General features: G+C 40.9%; 2 protein-coding genes and 1 long non-coding RNA gene across 4 annotated transcripts in view; 2 read left to right on the top strand and 1 right to left on the bottom strand.

Moving 5' to 3' along the window:
• Positions 1-256: 256 nt before the first annotated feature.
• On the bottom strand, positions 257-18,460 carry wdr3 (WD repeat domain 3). The gene is made up of 27 exons (XM_028591814.1): positions 18,375-18,460; positions 16,499-16,700; positions 16,194-16,403; positions 15,339-15,457; positions 14,480-14,558; positions 12,687-12,782; positions 11,991-12,092; positions 11,750-11,851; positions 9,981-10,081; positions 9,694-9,798; positions 8,903-9,133; positions 8,726-8,819; positions 8,470-8,571; positions 8,248-8,330; positions 7,562-7,700; positions 7,398-7,454; positions 6,010-6,110; positions 5,344-5,455; positions 4,201-4,335; positions 4,065-4,115; positions 3,519-3,584; positions 3,125-3,217; positions 2,878-2,928; positions 2,701-2,744; positions 2,447-2,575; positions 721-814; positions 257-585 (listed from the first exon to the last, which is right to left on the bottom strand). The coding sequence occupies exons 2-27, from the start codon at positions 16,670-16,672 to the stop codon at positions 430-432; spliced, it is 2,826 nt and encodes a 941-aa protein (XP_028447615.1). The 5' UTR covers positions 16,673-16,700; positions 18,375-18,460; the 3' UTR covers positions 257-429.
• On the top strand, positions 9,987-11,923 carry LOC114564460 (uncharacterized). Its single transcript, XR_003693748.1, has 2 exons — positions 9,987-10,397; positions 11,721-11,923. It is a non-coding gene; the product is annotated as an uncharacterized LOC114564460 (long non-coding RNA).
• Positions 18,461-18,990: 530 nt separating the features above from the next.
• gdap2 (ganglioside induced differentiation associated protein 2) overlaps positions 18,991-23,037 on the top strand; it is a 39,015-nt gene continuing 34,968 nt past the window's right edge. Inside the window, exons 1-2 of one of the 2 annotated variants that reach the window (XM_028592011.1) lie at positions 18,991-19,240; positions 22,400-22,628. In XM_028592011.1, the coding sequence (XP_028447812.1) occupies positions 22,447-22,628 (182 nt within the window). In that variant the 5' untranslated portion in view covers positions 18,991-19,240; positions 22,400-22,446. Of the gene's footprint in view, positions 19,241-20,173; positions 20,398-22,399; positions 22,629-23,037 lie in introns of those variants that run through there. The other variant, XM_028592010.1, reaches the window with a different exon arrangement.

The following is a 23,037-nucleotide window of genomic DNA, read 5'->3' as shown; positions in this document are numbered from 1 at the left end:
CCTGGTTTGGCTCGGCTCGGGGCCTGAATCGCTCCCTGTAGGCCTGTAGGACAGTAACTAGCTTAAATCATACCTGTCGTCTGTGTGTGGTGATCATGGAGGGAGTACTAGTGCTGCCCTGAACATGAAATGTATCTATATATGGATATATTTTATAGAGACCTAAAGCTGCAGAGGGAACGGCTGTGTAGACACACTACATTTCTCTCTGCAGTGGAGGATTTATTTGTTTTGAAAGCCCCTTATAAAACCTCAATTACTGTGAGAAAAAGTCAAGACAGTTTATTTGGGAAATGAAGCGTGCCACTGAATAACATTGTTAACTTCCTATCAGGATTTCATAACGTAGAAAAACCAACAGTGTAAGCCCATGCAATACAGCTGGGAGTGGATGTTTGTACACAAACGGTCAAAAATGTCCATTATGATTCAAGCGATGGTCAGGATGGCTCGCTCCCTCTTCCTCCTCTTCTTCTTCTTCTCCGCCAGTTGGCCTGTGGCGTCGGCAAAGAACATCACGTCCTCTTTGCTCTCGATTTCCCGCTGGAGGAACTGGAGCGCCGCGCTATTAAAGCCCATCACGTCCTGAGATGCAAAGAAAGAAGAGTTGGTGAGGAAATGGAAAAGGAAAGGTGTGATGAGGAAAAGAATCTCTACATCGGTCCTAAGGACAAACAGCTTCTCTCTGTGACAGAATTCTCTTCTCTGGATGTTACTTACTCTGATCTCGCGCACTTTTGAGACAGTATTGGTCCGTAGCTCGTCTATGACAGACAGCAGCATCTGGTTACTGGAGATCTGACCAAAATGGATCCTTAAAAAGGAAAGAGACAACAGTGTCAGCCCGATACTGTATCACCAGAACAATCGACAGCAGCGTGTGCAGATCTACATTTACAATTAGATCTGCCCTACCACAATATTTCTGTCTAATTACCCTTTTTTATGGCTGTCAACAAAGTCTTCTTCTTATTATAATTAGTTAAGCTTTAGTGCGTAACTTTTTGATATTAATGAACGTCCGTTACATTCAAGCCCTTGCCAAATGAGTTGCTACAAAGCTAATTAGACGAATTAGACGATCAGCTCCACACAACTCTCTCTGGATTTCTCTAGTATGGCTATGTTCAGAAGATTGTGGCGTCCGGCGACTTTTCACTGCTGAAACTCGAGAGAAGATAATTCCGGAAGGCTTGTATCATGTGGACTAAAGGATGGATACCTGAACCGACGGGCCCGGGCCAGATTCAGACAGATATTTAGAAATGATGTTCGGGTCGGGCTCGGTTACATCAGTGCGAGAAGACATTGAACATTTTAAAATTTAAAAAAGCTTATTATGTAGGTGCGCTTGTTGCCCCGTGTACGCTGATGCGCTCATCTGTTGCCATTTCCGAATGCCTTCCTACAGTTGGTTAATATAAGCGGGCTTTCCACACAAACAAACGTACATGTGTCATTAGTATGAAAAAAAAAATATCGGACATAAATATCTTAATGCCTGTCGGACGCGGGCCGGGCTCGGACAGAAAAATGCGGCCCAATCCGCACTCTAACTGGGGATTTCCACCGAATGCAGAACGTCTGCTGTATTTTCAAGGTGTAGTGCAGGGAAATACGACCCGCCGTGAGCGTGGTGTATTTTATTTTGAAAATTAACTGGATGTTTTATTTTGCTTCTGTGCTTGACTTCCTGTCCTGGACTATCTGCCCTGTGTTGAATTGCTACCAGTGGAAATTGGGGGTAATGTGGACACTGCGACAGTTTTCTTGTCATTACTTAGAATTCCTCATGGGGGCGACAGAAACTACACACTATAGCTTTAATGTAAAAATAAATAAATAAAAAAAAAGCCATTTAAAACTTACACCTTCACCAAAATGATTTAATTTATCCATTAAAAGAATTTAAATTTTACAAATTTGTTTTGTTTCAATTTGCAAAAACAATCCAAACTGTGAGATTTTATTTTCTTTTTTTTCAAAAATGAAGTACGTTTTGAAAATACAATTGTTTTGTTCTGTGACAAACCCATTCCACACACACTGTTGGCTGTGTGTGCAACTAGCTTTTAGACGGCACGATATTTGAATGAGTGGTATTTCAAAGTGCATGGAAAATAGATACATAGTAAACTTTCAAGTATTTATTTATTTTTGGGGGCTTTTCCGCCTTTAATTTAACAGGACAGCTTGGTGAGAAAGGGGAGAGAGAGGAGGGAAGACATGCAGGAAATCGTCACAGGTCGGATTTGAACCCTGGACCTCTGCATCGAGGCATAAACCTCTCAATATATGTGCGCCCTCTCTACCCACTGAGCCAAGCCGGCCACAAATTTATTAGAAGATATGCTCAGCTCATCCTGTTTGTTTTGTCTGACAAGCTGCCAGATCTCTGAACCCTTGACTCTGAACTTTTTTGCACACGCACAGGTAGAGCACTTACTTGAGAAGGAAGAAAAGGCAGCGGCAGACCAGCTCCACCTCCAGGCCCTGCTTGATGTAACCGTTGAACAGCGTCAGCAGCTCGGGGATGTAAGGGAATGGTAACACCAGCAGAGAAACCTCCAGCTCACTGGGGAGCACAAAAACTTGGCTTTATATGCACGCAGCACTGCAGATGAAAGACCAGCTTTATGGGTAAAGTCAGAGTGAAACATCGTGTTTGTTTGGTCTCGTCACCCTGAGCTTACGGCTTACCTCGATCGGACCTTCTTCACGACGTCTAAAACATAGCGGGACGGCTGAAAGACAGACTTAGTTACCTACAGCTGAAAACAACCTAAATACAACACATTAAGGTTTATTATTGATAATGTTCAGTTACTGGAGGCGAAGTTGGCTAGACATTTTTTCCTTCACAACTGGTCTACTTACTGAAACATTTCCAAAAGCCACGAGGATAGGGTTGGGTTTCGGCGGAGGAACCTGAAAAACGACAATCAGCCGTTTGTCAAACTTTATTTGACCAATCATAATGCCGACATCATAAAAATGAAACTAAAAGAACGTTTTCCATTGCATCCAAAAACAACACAACAACGGGATGTTTTATGGCCCATTCTGCTAAGAAGGGGCAACAACCGAGGGAATAAAACACAGGATTACTGCATCATGTCAGTACCTCGTTGCCTGCTGTCTGACAAGCGTATTTATACACTTCCATCTTCCTGTTTTCCTCTTTGTAAAGTTCCAGAGCCTCCATGATTCGCTCTGCCTGCAGAAAGAAATCACACGACAGCAAGAACATCATAAAAAGAACAAAAACTTGCTTATTCATACTTTTAGTCGTTTATGAAGACTTGGGTCCAACTGAATTTAAACTAAATTCTGTTTTTCCCCCGAGCACCCTATAGGCGGGGTTTGCGACGCAGAATCAAAAGATGAATGCAACTAGCTTTAGCCAACACAAAAGTATTTTAACGTTAATGACATCAAACAAACTAACAAACTATCTAAATAACTGCAGCCAATTGGTGCTTCCAAATGAAATCCAACGCGAGGGGAAGTCAACTCACAGCTTTGACAGTCTCAACGGTCTTCTTGCTGGCTGGTGCTGCCTCTCCTTCCGTCTCTCCGGGTACCTGAAGATAAAACAAGGCAACGAATCTCTTACATCCATCTGACACAAAAACAGAACAGGGTTTTCTTTTCATTTAAACTGGCAGGGCAATTGAAGGGTGGTGATATAATTAATGATAGTGTTCTTCAATTCAGCTATTCAAAAACTGTTATTTGAGATGTTTACGAGCCCCTACAAGTGCCAAACATCTTCCAAGTGAACTGTGGTATTTTAGGACTGAGAATTCACTCTGAACCAATGACAGGACACGGACCTAAAATGCAAGGTGCAGGGGTTGTTTTTTGTGAACAGATGTTCTTCATAAATTCTCCTTACGGTTTGAAATTAAGTTTATTAAGTTTTGACTGACGCAGCCTTGGTTATGGTAGGTAATAACTGCTAGATTGCTGCTCATATTACTGTACAGGCCAGTGTGAAGCTAATATTCAAGTATAGGTAATGTCTGTTGATGATGCCAGGAAGTCGAAAACTGAGTGCTCACCACAGGGACATCTCCTTTGGCCATGCTCTCCTCAAACTCTGCTTCCCGTTCCTGTAAATATGAAAAGAGGGTCATTTAGAAGAAGAAGCTGTTTATGTGTCAAATCTGTCTGTGTCCACGCCGCCCTCCGCCTCACCATCTCCCGTTCCTCATCCAGGATGATGGGCTCCCTGGTCCTCTCCCACAGTCGCAGGGATTTGTCGTGGGACGACGACACAATGTGGTCACCGCTGGGGCTGATGGTCAGACACCAAACCTCCCGATGATGGCCCTGTAAGGCCGAGAGAAAAGCCAAATGTCACACACTGCGATACGCTGGTAAGAGCAACTTACAGTTAACCATATATCCAGCTAACTTAAATAGCTCACATTACTGTGTTGTGACAACAGTTAACTTTTTTTTTTTAAGATAAATTTTTTGGGCCATTTTTAGGCCTTTATTTTTTACAGGACAGCTGAAGACATGAAAGGGGGGAGAGAGGGGGAACGACATGCAGCAAAGGGCCGCAGGTCGGAGCCGAACCCGCGACGAGGAGTAAACCTCTATGTATGTGCGCCTGCTCTACCAACTGAGCTAACCCGGCCACAACTTCATTTAATATTTTGTGTGTTGCTTTCTTTTGCGGGGTGGAAATGTTCCACCAAAACAAGTTCCTTCTCCAGACTACTTTTCAGAGCCACCATCATCACCACTTAGCGGCTCCAAGACAATTGTCGGCTCTGCAAACAGGCCTGGCAATGCAAGACTGAGGTGGAGCTAATTTTATTGACTTTATATACTGCTGGATAGCTTAATCTATAATAATCATAATATTATAATAATGAAGTAGTTGATTTTTATTTTGTATTAGTAATCTAAATCTGTTAAGTCAACTAAAGCGATCCAAATGAAGGTAGTGAAGAAAAAAGTACAATATTGGCTTTCAACATGTAGAAGTATAAATTAGCATACAATGGAAATACTCAAGTAAAGAACAACTACCTCAAAATCATACTTAAATACAGTAGTTGAGTAAATGTACTAAGTTACATTCCACCACTGCTGTTAACTGCCTATCAATGCAAATGATCGCGCAGAATCCATCTACTAACAACCGGAATAATATATGCAAATGCCCATAATCTAGTTTTTGACTCTCTCTTTGACAGATCTGTTTTACAGCTGACCAATGAGGTGTTGTCAGTATTTGATTTCAGCATTTCAGATGTGAAGGAAGCCTGCCAGCTCGAGCTAAGCCACCGGGATCCCAAATATCAAGGGTATGGAGCCGAGCGTCACCTCTAGTGTCTGGATGTGCTCAAACTTGTCGGCGTCCCACTGTTTGATCTTCTTGTCCTTCCCCGCTGTGAAGAACAGATGAGTCTTGGGGACAAACTGGAGGAACATGACGCTGTGGAGAAGAAACAGAGTGAGGGGAAGAGAAAGTCAGCCAAGCAAATGGGTAAAGTAGAAAATAAGTAAATCCAGAGCTAGAAAGGAGGGAAGGCAAAAAGAAAGAAAGGAAGCAGGCACCTCAGCAGGAACTCAGAAGAAAGGTAGTATAAGAGAGAAAGACAAAAAGAGAGACAACAAAAAAAGATCAAAGAACAGACAGAAAACTAAGTGAACACAGGCTGAAAATAAATAAAACATTTAAAAAATAAGGAGAAGAGAACAGGAGGGGGAAAAAAAAAGGACAAAAAGTGAGATGATCCGTGAGAAAACAGATGAGCGGTGAGATGAAGGAGCAGCTGGTGTGAAGTCACAGGGCAGTCAGAGTTAACAGGACACGGATCAGAGTCCCTGACCGCAACAGATGAAGTCACAGCTGGACACTCAACAGCCTAGAAAATGATTTCATCACCACATATTTAATTAAAAAAAAAAAAAAAATTAAAAAAGTAGTTTTCGTTCCAATGAACACATGACAAACATTTGGTTTGGGTCCGTGTTGTTGGGCGTTACCTGTCGTCGTGAGCAAACATGGAGCGGTGACAGTCGCCGAAATCCAAACCCCAGATCTTGACGTTTCTGTCGGCGGAGCCGGTGGCGATAAGTGTGTTATCCTAGTTAACAGAAACACGAGGTCAGTCAGAGTCCTGGGAGGCAGAACTGAGGGTCAAGATGACCCCCAAGTCGATGCCAAACAAACTGATGCAACGACAGCCGCGACCAAGCCGAAAAACAGGGTTAGTGTAACAGTAAACATTAGAAAGCAGCATGGAGGCCAGTAAAAATGTTACGGTTCTTATTATTCTTATTCAGTCCCAGTGATGACTAAATTGGAACGATGTTCGAGCGCCGCTTGTATGCAGACCAACAGAATTAGTTGCAGAAGTTACCGACGGAGGCGACAAGCGTTCTAGCCAGTCCTGCCAGTTTAAGCTACTCCGCTCAGGCCGTAGGTACTCCACGGCCAGATGCAGGTCCAATAGACTCAGAAACTCTAAAGTCAGTGGTGTGTTATTCAGATGCTATTTTAGGGGCGCGTGCTTGGCCATAATGTAGCGTGTGCACAACGTGCATACACCTTGCTTCTCTCATCTACACAGACGCAGCAGTTCCCATTTTTGCAAACCATACATAATTACAAAGAAAAATATTACTGAAAATGCGCTTCACGTGTTTGGATAGGTCAGGAAGCACTTTACAGTACAGTCCTCAAAAAGTCCCAGCATTCTTTGTGGCTTGTTGTGTTTTACACATTTCCATGAATCATGGATGTGTTGATGACATAAATGAGGAAATATTAGAGGACATAAGGAGACGTGGTGTTGAACCATGGCGGGATCTGGTCCGGGAGTAATGCGCGATGTGCTCCTGATGGAGCGGCTGTACGGAGATGGAGTGGGGGAGGAGGAAGGGGCACAACAGGAGCAGGTGGTGCGTTTGGAGGCCCACGCTCCATGGCTGCAGCAATCCTCTCCAGACTGTGGAGATGCTCCCGAGAGGCCGCAGCAACATCGCCACCCGGTCAAAACGGGCATTTATTACTTTGCCGCATCCCGGACAGCTCCCGCTGGCGTGCGCCAGGCAAATCCGCCGTCATAATAGATGAATGGAACAATCGCGCCTGCTCTTAAAGGGAATGTAAGATGACGCTCTGATTGGTTATTTTCACGTTACGCCCAAACCACACCTAGCTACTTCAGACCAACCCATTTTAGATTTGCGTCGGGCGCAGGAGTCATTTATCCCGCCGGTATAATAGCAACAGCGCCCGAGATCCGCCCACAAAGCTACTTGCGTTTCACGTTTCATACTTGCGTTTCAGATCGTTAAAATAGGGCCCTTAATCACGGAGGCCTAAACGCAGCTGATAGTTAAGACATTTGCAGCTTGAGAGTACTCACGTGTGAGATGTCCAGACAAAGTACAGGCAGCTTGTGTCCATACAGCGACAAGAAGAACTGAAGCAGCGAGAGGGAGAAACGTTCAGTTATAATAACAGACACTATGACACTAATAATGAAGCAATTACACACAATACGCCGTACTTATTTCACGTGGTGTGTACCTTAAGTGTGTCTGTGTAGAAGACCTTGACAGTGCAGTCTAACAGAGAGACGGCCAGCAGTCTGTGGTCAGGAGAAAACTTCACACACAAAATGTCTTCCTCCAATTTCAGAGTGCGTGTGTGTTTCACTGTCAGCCTCCTATATCACATATACACACACAAAATGTGAAATAGGAGTCATGTCCTTAAGCCTTTTTACTGAGCATTTATGGGCTTTATTAAGCAATTCACGATTGAAAATTGTGGCACACATTCAATATAAGATTTAACATCAATGGTAGAGACCAGTTTATATTTAGTACAGAGAATATGCTTACTACTGTTGCATATACTACATGGTGTGAGTGAAAAGCCAAATATAGTAGAAATAATCTATAACAATACATAAGTATTTTGATGTGACTTTAGACTAACTACTTATTTATTAAAGCTGTACTAAACATTCCTTAGAATAAAAAAAAACACGTTTTGTCCCATGAGACAATATCTTAAGATCTCTGTTGAGGTGCAAGGAAATCCCAAAAACAGAATGATTTCTTAGCACACTCTTTAACTGCTTTCCTTTCATGTCTTCAGCTGTCCTATCAAAATAAAAGGCCGAAAAAATGCCGATTTTACAACGATTAATCGTGCAGGCCTAGTCCCAAATGAACTGTACAGATAATTTGAACAAGGTGATCACTTACTTCTGGACAGTCCCTTCGTCCTTTATCAGCTCAAACTCCCAGAACTTCACAGTCTTATCTGCACTTCCTGTGACAATCCCCCTCTGCAGGAGTGACACGCACAACACAATAAGAAAGCACAGAAAAGCCAGCTATTTTTCTGACGAGTGTAAAGGTTTGACGTGGTACGAGATATTCAGAAAAAGGGGTAAGACAGGTGTGACTGCAGGAAGTCAGGTTTACCTGGTCTGGGGCCAGGCACAGGGACCACAGAGCTCCATTATGGGCATCCACAGTCTCCAGTAGGCTTCCTGAGGCCAACTCAAAGATCTGCAGCTTCCCGCTCTGACAGGAAAAACAGCACAAAATATGAACTAGAAAAGATGTTTCTTAACAGCTAGCAACCCTGTCCTCCTGTCCCATAGAAGTTCTTAATTGAAAAGGTCAGAAGGGAATGCAAAACTCCCTCTCAAACAGCAGCAAATGCATACAAAGATACCTTAGTTCCCAGGATGATCTGTCTGTCTCCAGGCACGAAGAGGGAGCAGAGGGCGTACTCACAGGCCATGGTGCGAATCACCTGCAGAGTTGACCTGTAACGAGAGATCTTGTGAGACCACCTGCCAGCGTTTTATCGGTTTTGTCGCATTTATATAAGAGCTGTGAGACTTTTCACCTGTTCCAAACTTTGACGGTGTCCCCGGAGGCGGAGAGGACGGCCAGGTTGTCCGAGCTGAAGGCCAGCGTGCGGACGTCGGTGCGGTGGCCGCCGAGCGTGAGGCGAGCCGTCTTGTTGGCGGTGGGGGTCTTGTCTGAAGTCCTCAGGCTGTAGGTCTCGATGGTGTTGTTCTGCAGCAGCAGCGCCACCTTCAGCTCACCACCTGCACACGACAGGCAGTCCACCCACCTGAGAGGGGATGCGGGAGACATGTGTGAGAGAGGGGGAATTAAATACACCACTCGGGCGCGAGCTCACCTCTCTAGACTCTAAGCTGCCGTCGTGTTTGGCTCCATACTAGTCTACAGTATATCAACGACGTTTCCTTTCCGCGATTGTTCAGGTGCCGCCGGAAATTCCCCCGGATGGCTCTTATTTCAGCCGGATGTCCGGCACCTTCCGCTTTCTTTGTGTTGTTATTCTAACCTCCGGTGGATTTCTGAGGACTATGGTTAACTGCTCCTCAGATATCTGCAGGGGAAATCCAGACAGCTAGCTAGACTATCCGTCCAATCTGAGTTTTCTGTTGCACGACTTCAAACAACTTTTGAACGTACACACGTTCCACCAAAACAAGTTCCTTCCCGAGGATATTGTATCGTCCAAGGCGATTGTGATTGGTTTAAAGAAATGCCAATTAACCAGAGCACGTTTTTCTCCCATCCCGGAATGCTGTGTGGACTAGCCAGACCCTCCATCGCGGCGCTGTGGAGGAAGGTCTGGCAATGCGAGACAAGCTCCACACTGACCTGATCTTGGAGGAGGCCTTGATGTTGGTCAGTCGGAGGATCTCGTCCTTCAGCGTCCTCTCCACCACCGGCTCTGCTGCCTCCTCGCATGCATCTTCCTGAGATCTACAGCAAGGGGGCAGCCACACGACAAGCTCCAGCTTCAGCATGCAACTGAGTAACTACTGCACACTACAGTGTAGCAATATCAGTATGAGTGGGTGCAAAGATAAAAATACTTCTAATACTAGGATAAGAAGTAACATGTCAACCTTTCAAATGAACTAAACAGAAATAACTGTCTTTACTTTGCTGCCTTCTTTTTGGCTTTCTTCATCTTCTTTGTCATTTTCTTCTGCACTTCCTCCTCTGACAGCACAGTAAAGAGCTCCAGGACTGCATCATTGCCCTGATGAATGATGAAAAGAGATAAGTATAGCATTCATTTCCTACAGAATATCAATATAGATATATTTGAATGTTACAGATTTTGATGAAAACAAAGCACATTCATTGCATAAAATACTACTAAACAACAATGTAAAAATCCCTCTGTGATTCCAGCTTCAGGGTCCTGACACATGGCAACTTTACACGGACAGTAACCAACTGCTGCCTTATTTTGACTCATGTTAACTGAACACACTACAAACTACATCTGACAGCCAGCTGAACGCCAACATGCATGTTCATTCTGCCTGAGCCTTCATGGGAGGAAATAACTTGTAAGTATACAGTGTCCCTTTCTAATCCGAAAAACACGAAGGAAAGATAAACAAAACAAACTTAGCAACAAACTAATTTCACGCCATTGTGAATCATTTCAAACAGTTTCATCATGTGGTCAGGAAACAAATTGATTAACAAAAATGTGCAGCTGGGTCTGCAAAGCCTTTCTTTGATTTTGCACTGTGCTCTCATGCTTGTGGGCAAAGAAGATCTAGAAACCGCAATTAATAAGCAAAATCACTAATTGAACAGGACAGACAAGAAATGAATCAATGTGCTTAACCAGCCAAACAGCCACTGATGACGGCCAACAGTGCCGGGAAAAACCCCCAAACTATGGACAACGATAAGCTTCAGATGTCAACTCGAGTCTCGTTCAGACAAAAGAAAGGCTGGCATCTGAGCTCCAACATGACATAGTAAGATGGTTCTAAAAAGAGAGCAGAAAATAAGTGTGCTTTATCGGTTCTTTATTGTGGCTATGATAACATTTTCATTTCTAACGAGAGGCACTTTCATAAACTACAAATATTAAGTTTGGTTTGGGCAAAACATCTTCGTAAAATTCCCAGATTTTTCCCAGATGATTCCTGAAGGAACTAGAAATGGCCCGATACCATTTTGTTGCTTCCCGATACTGATTCCCATACCTGAACTTGCGTATCGGCCAATACAGAGTACCGATTCGATACCAGTGTGTTGAAAAACAAATGTTATTTTATTATTTTTTAACAGCGGTATATTACGTTCCCTGTAAGGATGTGATATGATTTCTATCTTTGTTGTCGGCCTGGCTCAGGTTACACTCTTTGTGAAACGTGAACAAACTCAAACAATGAACGCCGTAGAACTTTATTGTCGTAACGGTAAAAGAACATAAATAAACTACTTTAAAGAAGATTTTCTTCAGCGCTAAATTACATTGTATCAGATCGGTGCATAAATTTCAGTACTGGCCAATACCAATACCAGCATTTTAGGCAGTATCGGAGGCTTTTCCGATACTGGTATCGGTACGATCAATCGATCGACTTTATTAATCCCAAATTGGGAAATTACTCAGGCAGCATGAAGCAATTTACCAAGGACATACACACTCACACACAAACCAAAAATACAAGAAATATACTAGAAATAATAAATAAGATAAATGATGAAATAAAATAAGAATGCTAGAACAACTACTGACAAATACACTTAGATGAATGAACAAGAATGTACTGTACATACATACAAGTGTATACACAAGTGCGAACATCTCTAGAAGGAACCCAGACATCCTCTACATCGGGTATTCCAGACTTTTTATGATCTTTCAGAGGAAACCGGAGGACGATTCGACACTTACATGACAGGCGATGACTCTGGCCTTGGCGTCTGCTGCCAGCGAAACAACTCGGTCTCGGGCCTCTCTCAGGATTGATCCGGCTTTCCTACAACTCAGGATCCGCTGAGAGAGGAAAAAAGAGAGAGAGAGAATATATGAATGTATGTAAGACATTACATGTGTTAAAGAAAATGATATATCCATGTAGTCTTCATCATTTTGTTGCAGTATTTTCTCACAAGAATAAATTTAACTCTCGTACCTCTTCAAGACTTTCGTCCACCCCTTCCTCGTTGTCCTCATCGTCGTCATCATCCAGCAGAGTTTTCCCCTTCTTTACTTTGGGCTCACCTTCAGCTTTCTCCTGAGCAGACAGACAGACCTTTTACAACAACTGAGGCAACATCCGTTCCAATTTTATATATCTCTTTTGGTTAAGTGTCCGTAGGTGAGGCTTTATTCGGCCATGGTTGCTATGTATTAGGGCTGCACAATATATGTTTGTTTTTTTAAATCGGCATCGCAATATCAACTTGTGCAATATACACATCGCGAAGGGCTTCAACATATCGCGATAGACACTCTTTAAACCAAGTTAGTTGAAAGAAAATATCAGTAGAAAACTTCACTTTAAAATGTAACGGTCATTCTTTTTTTAGTGGCGCCTTTAATATTAAAGTAATTGTTCAATAAAATAATGCTGGAAATGATTTCCTTTTATTTGTTTTAAATTCAACAAGCAATGTGTTGTATTTTAGCAGAATACTGAAATTATTATATTAATTATATTATTATTATTTATCGCAAGTAATATCATCGTGATATTCAACGTTCCAACATATTTTCCTCATATCGTGCAGCCCTATGTATCAGCACTTCAGCTAACTTCCCAGTTCTTCTCTGTGTGTATCGATAAGTTATACAGGGAGCAGAAAAACTGGCATGTATTGTGTCCCACCTCCTGCAGGTAGTTGATGTCCCAGGCTCGAAGCTCACTGTCTGCTGAGCCTGTTAACAGCCTGTTCTCCTGGTTCAGCAGCACCATGCCCCACACCTAACACACACAGAAAAATAAAACGCCGTCACAAAGACTCCTCTTATTCATCCAGGTACAAAAATATCATGCAGCCTCTTAAAAGACCAAGAAAGAGTGGAGGAATGTTAAAGATACGTTTGCCATCGTCCAAAATGTAATATCTTCCCTTTCTCATAACAAACTTAACACAAACAAACAGTGAACATGCATGAACATATATAATGTTAGAAATATCATGTAAAATAAAAACACATCTGGACCTTTACAAGCTCTTAGCTTATTTTTATCTGGACCGCACTCTGATCAAAGACTGTCCACCCATATACAAAATTTCAATTTGCAAAAACATTTCTTCGTTTTATTTATCTTCCCATCATCATGTTTTTTTTTTTTTTGTGCAAGCCAGGGAATATCAGTCAAGCTGGTGTTGGTTTATTACCTCCGCCAAGGAGGTTATGTTTTCGGTTTGTTTTTTATTTTATTTGTCGGTCAGCAGGATTACGCAAAAACTACTGGCCCAATTTTCATGAAACTAAGTGGAAGGGTGTAGCATGGGCCAAGGAAGAACACATTCAATTTTGGAGCGGGTCCAAATCCACAAAATATTTTTCACTTTCGTTAACATTGGATGATTGGGCATTTGTGCCGCATTCATGTGGTGTTGAAATAATCGGAAAAAAATAAATAGTTTCAGACTGGGAAAATTCACACTGCATTAACATTGTGAGATGAGGCATGCCTTGGTGGAGGTCTGTGCTCTCTGAGTGTCCTAGGTCATTTTAAAATTGGCTTGTATCTGTTTTTGCAAATTAACTCTTCTCGTTTCTTTGAGATTGAGCACAAGGTCTTGTTTACAACAATGAGAATACTGTCTCCGTGATCTAATTATGAGCCTCCAGTCAGTTAAATGAATCAATCCTGTCTCCCTTGCCTAATGTCAACATTAGTTGTAATACAATCAAATAAACATTTTAAACAAAACTCAGGAGACTGAAACAACATTAGCTCTGCTTTAGAAAATAGCCAGAGCCATGCAAATCAAATTGAGTATGAGAAGTGAGACAACACTGGTTATGTTAACCTGGGCACTGGGTTGCACCAGCTTTGTGTAAGTTCTCTCCTCAGTCAGGGTGTAAAGTGGACAATAGAGGCTTAGGAACTACAGTACTTCTTAGTTTGTAACTAAATCAGCTACTAAAATTGGTTGCATAACCACTTGGGTCATAACTAGCTTTACTGACTAACTTTTTCTTTAAAAGGTCCCATTTTATGCTCATTCTCATGTTCATACTTGTGTTTTGGGTGTCTTCTAGAACATGTTTACATGCTTTAATGTAGAATATACTTGTATTCACCCTCGGTCTGAAACACTCAGTTTTAGCGCTTGTCCCTTAAGCCCCCATCCAGAAAAAGCCCAGTCTGCTCTGATTGGTCAACGTTTCCAGGTTTCCAGTCATTCCCCAGCTGCAATGCACCGTCATTGCAGCCGGGAAATGATTGTAACGGCACTGTAGCTGCACTTTCTATAGTATAGTTGTGACATTACAACCGTACAGACATCCTGACTGCCCGTTTAAAGGCACAGTTTCTAAATACGGGCTGTGTGCATTTCTCTGTGGATTGAGTGTTTTGATACTTTTGCGGTATTTAAATATCGCACCTCAAAAAAGTTGACATAGTTTATGTTAATGAGTATAGAGACTGAAGCCCCTCACCTCACTGCGATGGCCCACCATAGTCTTGAAGCAGTGCTGTGTGTCCAGGTCCCACCACTTCACAAAACTGTCCTTGGAGCTGTACAGCAGCAGAGCACACAGACACACATAATGTGTTAGCAACACTGCACTTCTTGTTTTGAACAGTGTTAAGCGTAGGAGGGTGTTGTTTATTGTTATTAAAGGTTAAAAGCTTAAAAAGCACAATTCAAATGTCACATTAAACTTTATATTATATTTAAGATTAAATTGTTTAGTGAGGACTACTTAAACCCACATGCAAGTTCATATGGCTGCATCAAAGGTAGCGTGAAGTCATGTAGCCCAGCTTAAACTCACAACCACCACATTATTTAATGCTACTGTTTGTTGAGTGATAGCATAGAGGGAATTACATTATCCCAAATGTGTATAATATTAATATAAAAGTCTGAGTAGAAATGTGCTAATTGAAAAAAGAATGAGGAAAAAAAACACGGATTGTGTTTCAACAATCAGAGCCCAGAAACTCTACTGGGGAAAATGCCCTAAAGCTCTTATTTATCTTAGTTGTTAGCTTTAAATATGAAGCTCAATATGGGAATAACTTCTCGCAACAGTTGCTGAAAGTGACAAAAAGCTGTGATTCTAGTCGTTTTTATTTAGATGCATAACATGACATTCTTTTCCTTTTTCAAAGTTGCATGTTATCAAATAATGTTAGCGTCCGAGGAACTGCAAAATGAACGAGTGTCTGGCATCAGATAAATAATAAGAAGCTTCGTAAAACTCTGACTTATATTTGTTACTCAGTCTTTAATTATTAATCAATTGTCATAATTGTGATAGTGTCAAAGGCATCAGGGAAAAGGTTGGTTACCTCGTGACCAGGAGGTTTTTGTCTTTGAGGAACAAGGCCTGTGTGATGACGTCTTTATGGCCTCTGAGCCTGTACAGCCCACACTCATTGATGATGTCCCACACGATCACATCTGTGTCCTGAAGGGGGAGGAAGGGGTAATGACACGCTCAACACATGCTTTAACAAATAGTAAGCTCCGATTGGAATTAGATTCATTTGATCAAATCTGTACACAAACACGATTTTAACACCGGTGTCTAAGGTGTAAATGCATAGATCAGTCCTTCCAGATAAATGCGGAGTTTTTTTGTGATTGTTGTGGGCAAAAATCCTTGATTATGCGGCATGTTTTCTAAAAAAATGTGATGGAATATGCGGGATATTTATGCAATTTTATGCGATGAAAATGCGGGAACTTGCAAAAATTGCGGTTTGATGAAAAAGAGAAAAAAAAAAGTGATTTCCCCCCAACACGCTGCTTTTCGATGATGTTCACGTTGCATAATTACGTCACTTCATAACGCTCCCATGGCAACAGGGGAAAATGGCTGGTCTTGTGTGAATAAACGCAACATTTTTCAACTTTTTGCTAAGATATATGTTGACTTTTTTGCAACAAAAATGCGGGGATTATGAAATCATGCAAGCCCCGCATATTTTGCCCGGAAATCGGCAATTTATGAGGCAAAAGTGCACCGTATTTGAAAAAAATGCGGCCCCCGCATAAATATGCGGACTTTGGCTGATTATGCATTGAATTATGCAATTGCATAATCACGTTTTTCTGGAGGGACTGATAATATATGTAATTTACGTTCTCATCTTGATCTCAAAGGCTCCTGTCTCCTCAACCCTTCATCCTGCCTGACTTACCTTGGAACCAGTGACGAGCCGAGCTCCGAGCGTGTCATATTGCATTACGCTGACAGAAGTTTTGTGGCCATTGAAAGAGACGTTGCTCTCGCCGTTCAGCAAGCTGAAGATCCGCACGGCACCGTCCTCGTAACCCACGGCGATATGGACGCCATCGGGCGAGGGGCAGAGGAAGGTCACCTCGTGTTTCTGGCCCTGCAGGATCAGGACCTAGACAGAAAGACAAGACACCGGGTTCCAATTCTGGAGAGTTTGAAGAAGACTCGAGACCTGAACCTGCTGTCATGACCACGTCAAAATATCACCTTTTCTCCTTTTCGGGCATCCCAGATGAACACGTGTTCACATGCAGCCACAGCGACGTAGCGCCCCCTCTCTCCCCCTCGGAGGGTCACATATGCAATGTTGGCTTTTTGGCTTCCAATCACTCCAAACACTGCACTGGCAGCGTAGCGCAGGTACTGCTTGGTCAACCCCATGACCGGCAGCCTCTGGTGATTCTGTATCCTGTTTCACAAGAAAATAAGAGTGACTTTGTCTGATCACACTATGAAAAAAAAAAACAATACTGTAGTATTCATAAATTACTCCCACAGGAATCTACTGTATGGTGTGTCTGAGGCATTTTAGTTCTTAGTGACTTTATCCTACTTTATTGAGTGTTTCTTCTCCATAATATGCCAACAGCCTTGTATGTGTCCTTACAAAACAAACACATTCTATAATATTTTTTGAAAACTAGGTTTATTTTCTATGGCCAGGCCAGTCAAGTTATTCCACATCAAACTGGAAAAAAGCAGGATAAACAGAGAAGGGTTTTCCCCAAATGTTTGCCACAAATTGGAATCAAACTTTTGTCTAAAATATAATTGTATACTGTAGCATGAAGATTTTCCTTAACTGGAACTAAGGGGTCCAGACCAAACCATGAAACACAGCTGTCCACATTTTCTTGGCCAAAAAGTGTATATGGTAATTAATGATTCTAATCAGTAATGTACTAATGTTATCTAGCATTACATGTCTAAACTGATATCTCATGTCATCTACATTATAATGTTACAACACATTTGTAAAGAACTTGATTGACACAAATAATTAAAACACCTCACAGCTATAAACATGAGGTAATAAAGATTAAATGTATTACTGACCTTAGTGTGCTATGTTCCATTATTAATGTGTTAAAAGTATGACCATAACCAGTGGTGGAATGTAACCAAGTACACTTACTGAAGTACTGCACTTAAATACAATTTTGAGGTACATAAGCATTTCAATTTCATGCTACTTTATCCTTCTATTCCATTTTAGAGGCAGATGGTGCATTTTTTACTCCACTACATTTATTTTAAAGCTTCAGTTACTTTGCAGAGTCAGATTATTTATACCAAATATAAATCAACTAATGACTAATTAGAGAGATGAACACACTAACGCATAAATAACTATAATTCAGTAATATATAAACTGTATACTTTTAGTATATTTTGATGCCAATACTTTTGTACTTTTACTAAAGTACGATTATGATTGCAGGACTTATACTTGCAACAGAGTATTTTTTACCCAGTGCTATGGTTACTTTTACAGTGAAATATTTGAGTACTACTTCCACCACTGATCATAATGCATAACGTTACACCACAATAAGTGGTGGTCCAGAATGAGAATATTAGTGTTTCGTGCTATTTCATCTCCGGTGGTATCACTTCAATATACATATATACATACATACATACATACATACATACATACATACATACATACGGTTTTCTGTAGCTACATATTTGTATATTATGCTTTTAAATAAGCGACAATGAACCTAAAGGCTTACTTTTAGTCCATTTCTAGCTTGGTAAAGCACGCTAGTCTACATAGTAGGAGCGTTTGTTTTGGTATTATAAACTACCCACGTGGTCGGGGTTTAGAGCCTCTGCCCCATGAACTATCTACATACGCGGCAAACCCTGTCCGCCCAGCCAACGCTGTACAATGAATCGAGTGCACCTAACCAGGACACACCGCTTGTTCCTGAACACACGTGGTGAAGTTCCTGCGTAAACGTAGCTCCTACAATCTGATATAACGTAGATTTATGTCTTTATATGTTTTACATCAAGATAACATTTCTTTCTTAAACGCAACACATTTTAATGTTTGGTTAGTTTCTCCTCTTACCTCTGAAATGCAGCTGCTGCTAGCTAAACTTGTGTTGTGTTCACTGCGCTGCTGTTTTAGACCCAACCAGTAGATCACACATCGATACAGTAAAAAATAAAATAAAATGGAAAGATTATTGTCGTCACCATGTAACCATGTTGGAGGTTGGAAGTATTCAGATCCTTTTTTAATGGCTTAATAATTACGTAGAATTCGTAACAGTCCTTGGTACAAGTACAAATACTACACTGTTAAAAAACAAACAAACAAACAAAAAACATCACAAGTCAAAGGCATGCATTGGAAATGTCACTTAAGTAAAAGTATGTGAGTATAAATCAAAATGTTCTTAAGGTATTACATTTTGGGTAGTTTAATGTATTACAAAATATTGTATAAGCTCCAGATATGTTTTGTATGCAAACATTTTAATTTGTAAAGTAACTGGTAACTAAAGCTGTCAGATAAATGTAGTGGAGTAAAAAGTACAGCATCTGAAATGTAACGTTAGTGGAGTAGCATGAAAAGATAAGACTCGGTAAAGTCTCACACCGTGAGAGAATAAAATCTCTGTTTTCTTTTTGCTCGATCGTTTTCTTTCTGTTGCTTTTGTCTGCGCTGCCAAGAAGCCCAACACACTCGACGAGAGACTTGGCAAAGCTTTTCATTCTTGGAAAACAAATCCCGAAATTACGCTTTTGTTATGATTTTGTTGTAGATAACCATTTTGTTTATTTTATCAGTGGTCAGACATGTTTGGCGCACAGAAAAATCCAGCGACTTCTCACAAGACCATGGCACAAGACCCTTGCCCTTAACAGTCACAGCGGAAGTGTTTTCGGTTATTAGTCAGCTGATTGAAACTGAAGAACAGATACGTCAAGGTAAATAGTAATAACAGAACCAGATGTGTACTTGTATGGTCCCTAAAGAATAAAAGCATGTGTTTCGATATAAGGACATGAATTTTTAAGCATCACAATGGGGAAAGGATAGGGCAAAAAAGCATATTAAACATACTAATCAAAAAGCAGGGTTAGAAGAAGCAGAATAAGCCCTTTACCAGTTCTAATTTGGCCATACTATATTATTTAACACATGATCAAAATATGGAATTATTACAGAATCTTTTACAGATAGGTCAGACAGATAACAGTTTCTAATGTCATTTAAGAGTTGTCTTAGGTGTATTGGCCCCTCTCCAACCTGTAAAAAAAGTGCATATAAGCTGAAATTACTTAAAATTAGAGATGTTCCGATATCGATATCAGTATCGGCTCCGATATTGCCTAAAACGCTGGTATCAGTATTGGGAAGTACTGGAGTTTATGCACTGATCCGATACCACGTAATAAAGAGTAAAAGAAAGTTCTGTGGCATTCGTTGTTTGTGTTTGTTCATGTTTCACAAAGAGTTTAACCTGAGCCAGACTGACAACAAAGATAGAAATCATATCACATCCATACAGGGATAGTAGTATACAGTTGTTAAAACATAATAAAATATATGACACACTGGTATCGGATCGGTACTCGGTATCTGCCGATACGCAAGTTCAGGTATCGGAATTGGTATCGGGAAGCAAAAAATTGTATATTGGGCCATCTCTACTTAAAATACATGAATAAATTGTTGTATATATGGTATTCTTACGCTTTTTTATTTATATTCCAAGGACAGGACTGTATGAGACAAACAAGCATTTCATTGAACAATGTAGAGATATGTTGAGAATTTGAAAAAAATTAAAACCTTGAACCTTGGACTTTTATTCTGAAATTCACAACCGGATGTTATTTACTCAAGCTAAACTGACGTTGCAGCAAAAAGCACCTAGCATAGTGGCTAAATGTGTAAACCTGGTTGACTGGCACTTTTAAACTTAATTTATGACCGCTTTTGTGATTACTTTGCTCGCTAGTATGAGGATTCAGTGGAACGACAATGCCTCCTGAGTCTAAACATTGTCGTGTCAAGATTTATTAATTATTTCTTTGAATTTTGGACATCACAACTGCCTGGAGGAAATACAACTGGCGAGGTGGGTAACTGCTGATGTTTTGGTCGTGAGGCCAAAATACAATCAGATCTGATACAGTCTAATCGGTTTATTAAGCAAATATATCTATTGAGGACTGTCATAAATATGTTAGACAGAGGAGTTCAGTTATTGGGGGTGAAATTTTATTTTTTGACAGCACGACTGTCCCCTTACTTTCTCATTATGCTGCTGTGTTTTGGTTAATTAAAGGGGAGACACTGCAGGTGAATAGGGGGAATATTTCAACTAATATATATCACATGAAACTTCCCCGGTTGATTACTTACATTAGGACAATATTTTTTTGTATTACAAGTTTTCTGAAATTCAATGTTTTAAATATGCAAATTAGGCATAATCTAATATGTGCTAACTTGCATAGCTAGCTACATTTCCAGAACTGAAATCTGAACATTGGATAAAGCTAGTTTCAAAATTCTTGTTTCATTTTGTTGACATATTAGAGTCAAATTTATTTTTCGAAAATACATTTTCACCATGTTTTTAGGAATAAAATCTTACAAAAATCAGGCTATGAATTATAAATGACCAAACCCCTCTGTAAAAACCTTATAATATAGATAGGAATTAAACTGCAAAGTTTGGTGTATATGTAAGTGCTACTGAGGTGGAGATTTCTAGCTCAGGGTATGAGAAAAACCCATTCTGAGAAAATGGCCTTTAAAGATATGGATTGTAATCAAAACTATTTCTGATTCATGAACGCCGTTAAAGGTTTGGTATCTGGAGTTTAGATAAGGGCATCACTACGTTACTGAACAAAGAGACTGCTGTTATGCTTGTAGTTAATGAAGCATGCAGAAAGTTCAACCTTCTCTAATCTGCTGATAATGTTATTACGTGCAGGGTTCTCACTAGGTTTGCTGCCTGAAATCAATCGTTTATGTGACTGCGGTATAGCCCTGATAGTAGCCCTGTAAGTAGTTCTATCAGTGCCAAGGTTTTTGAAGACTGGCAGTATTGTGTGCTGACCTGTGGTATCTTCAGATTTGAAAGATGTCATGCTAACAATGTCGAGTATTCCCTTTTTTCAGGGAGTTTTCTTCTTGTCAAGGCAGACAAGTCTTTGAAAAAGGCTATTTTAAACTCATTTAAACATACTGTTGAGTGGCAGAATATTAATTTCCAACAAGTTTTATGATTGTTTAAATAATTTAAGCCATTTATCATGCTATATCAAACATACATTGACTGGTTCCAGCTTCTCAATGTGAGCCCCTTCTCTGTTTTATATTATTGTAAATTAAACATCTTTCGATTTCGGACTGTTAGTCAGACAAAACGTGCAATCTGAAGACGTTATTGTGGACTCTGGGAACTTGTGATGTGTTCTGGAATTTTCTGGAGTCAGTTGATTTAAAAAAGAATCCATACATTAATAATAATGACAATAATCAGTAGTGCCGGCCCTAGGTGTAGTTTCAGTTTGGCCTGAAGCTCACAACTATTTTCAAGATCGATTTTTAATCTGAAAAAGAAATCTAATATTTGAGAAACTTGAACCAGCAAAAGGTTTTGCACTCTGGCTTCATGAATGACTTTATAGATTAATAGCTCAAATTATAGCGCTAAAACTATTAGTTGCTTAATTGATTAGTCGATCAACAGAAAATTGGACTGGTGGTAAAGGGTAAAACAAAGAATTTAAACACGTCAGCCTGGTCTCTAGGAAATATTACTGGTTCATTTTTTTGAGACTTTATAGACAAAATGATTACTTGATGAATGGAGAAAAGAATCTGCAGATTCATTGATGATGAAAATATGATAGAAAGTAAGGCGCAGCCCTAATCCAGTATCCAGTTGAAGTTTTTGTTTAATTGATTAGTGCTTCTCCGTCACTATATCCTGGGAGGAACCTCCATTATAGCAGAGGTGAACACTATAACACTATTCAAGCCTATTTAAATAAAAATACAATTGATTTGACTCTATATCTAATGTTGTAATCCAAGTTTCTCTCTTTCTCCCCTGCTTGCAGCGCGGCTGCTTGGAGTTCCAGCGTCAGCCTGTAGTGCCAGAGGTGGGATGGATCCTCTGGGTGCTCGCTCCCAATTCGTGGACATCCAGAATCTCCCCACGTGGCAGCAGCAGCTGGATGAGGATGGCGAGGAGACACCGCCGGAGCAGAGCGACAGCCTGCTCAGCCAGCAGGCCTTCCCCTCGCCCTTCCCCTTCAGACCAGACATCAACCGCAAGATCATCCTCTTGTGAGTCACTCATGTGTTTCTTCACATTCTTGCTGTTGGGTGAAAAGCTGCTCACCAAAGATGCATTCGACCAGTCTGGGTTATTGTGGATCGCTTTGCCAGACCTTCCTCCACAGCGCTGCGGAGGAGAGTCTGGCTAGGCAACACAGCATTCCGGGATGGGAGAAAAACGTGCTCTGGTTTATTAGCATTTCTTTAAACCAATCACAATCGTCTTGGGTGGGGCTAAGCGTCCGACAGAGCCACAGTGCCGCTGCAAAATAGCCTCGGGAAGGAACTTGTTTTGGTGGAACATGTGTACGTTTAAAAGTTGTTTTAGTTGTGCAACAGAAAACTCAGATAGTCTAGCTAGCTGTCTGGATTTACCCTGCAGAGATCTGAGGAGCAGTTAACCGTAGTCCTCACAAAT

Source organism: Perca flavescens, chromosome 11 (genome assembly GCF_004354835.1).
Source record: "Perca flavescens isolate YP-PL-M2 chromosome 11, PFLA_1.0, whole genome shotgun sequence".
Lineage (NCBI taxonomy): Eukaryota > Metazoa > Chordata > Actinopteri > Perciformes > Percidae > Perca > Perca flavescens.
This window is presented reverse-complemented; position numbering and strand designations above follow the sequence as displayed.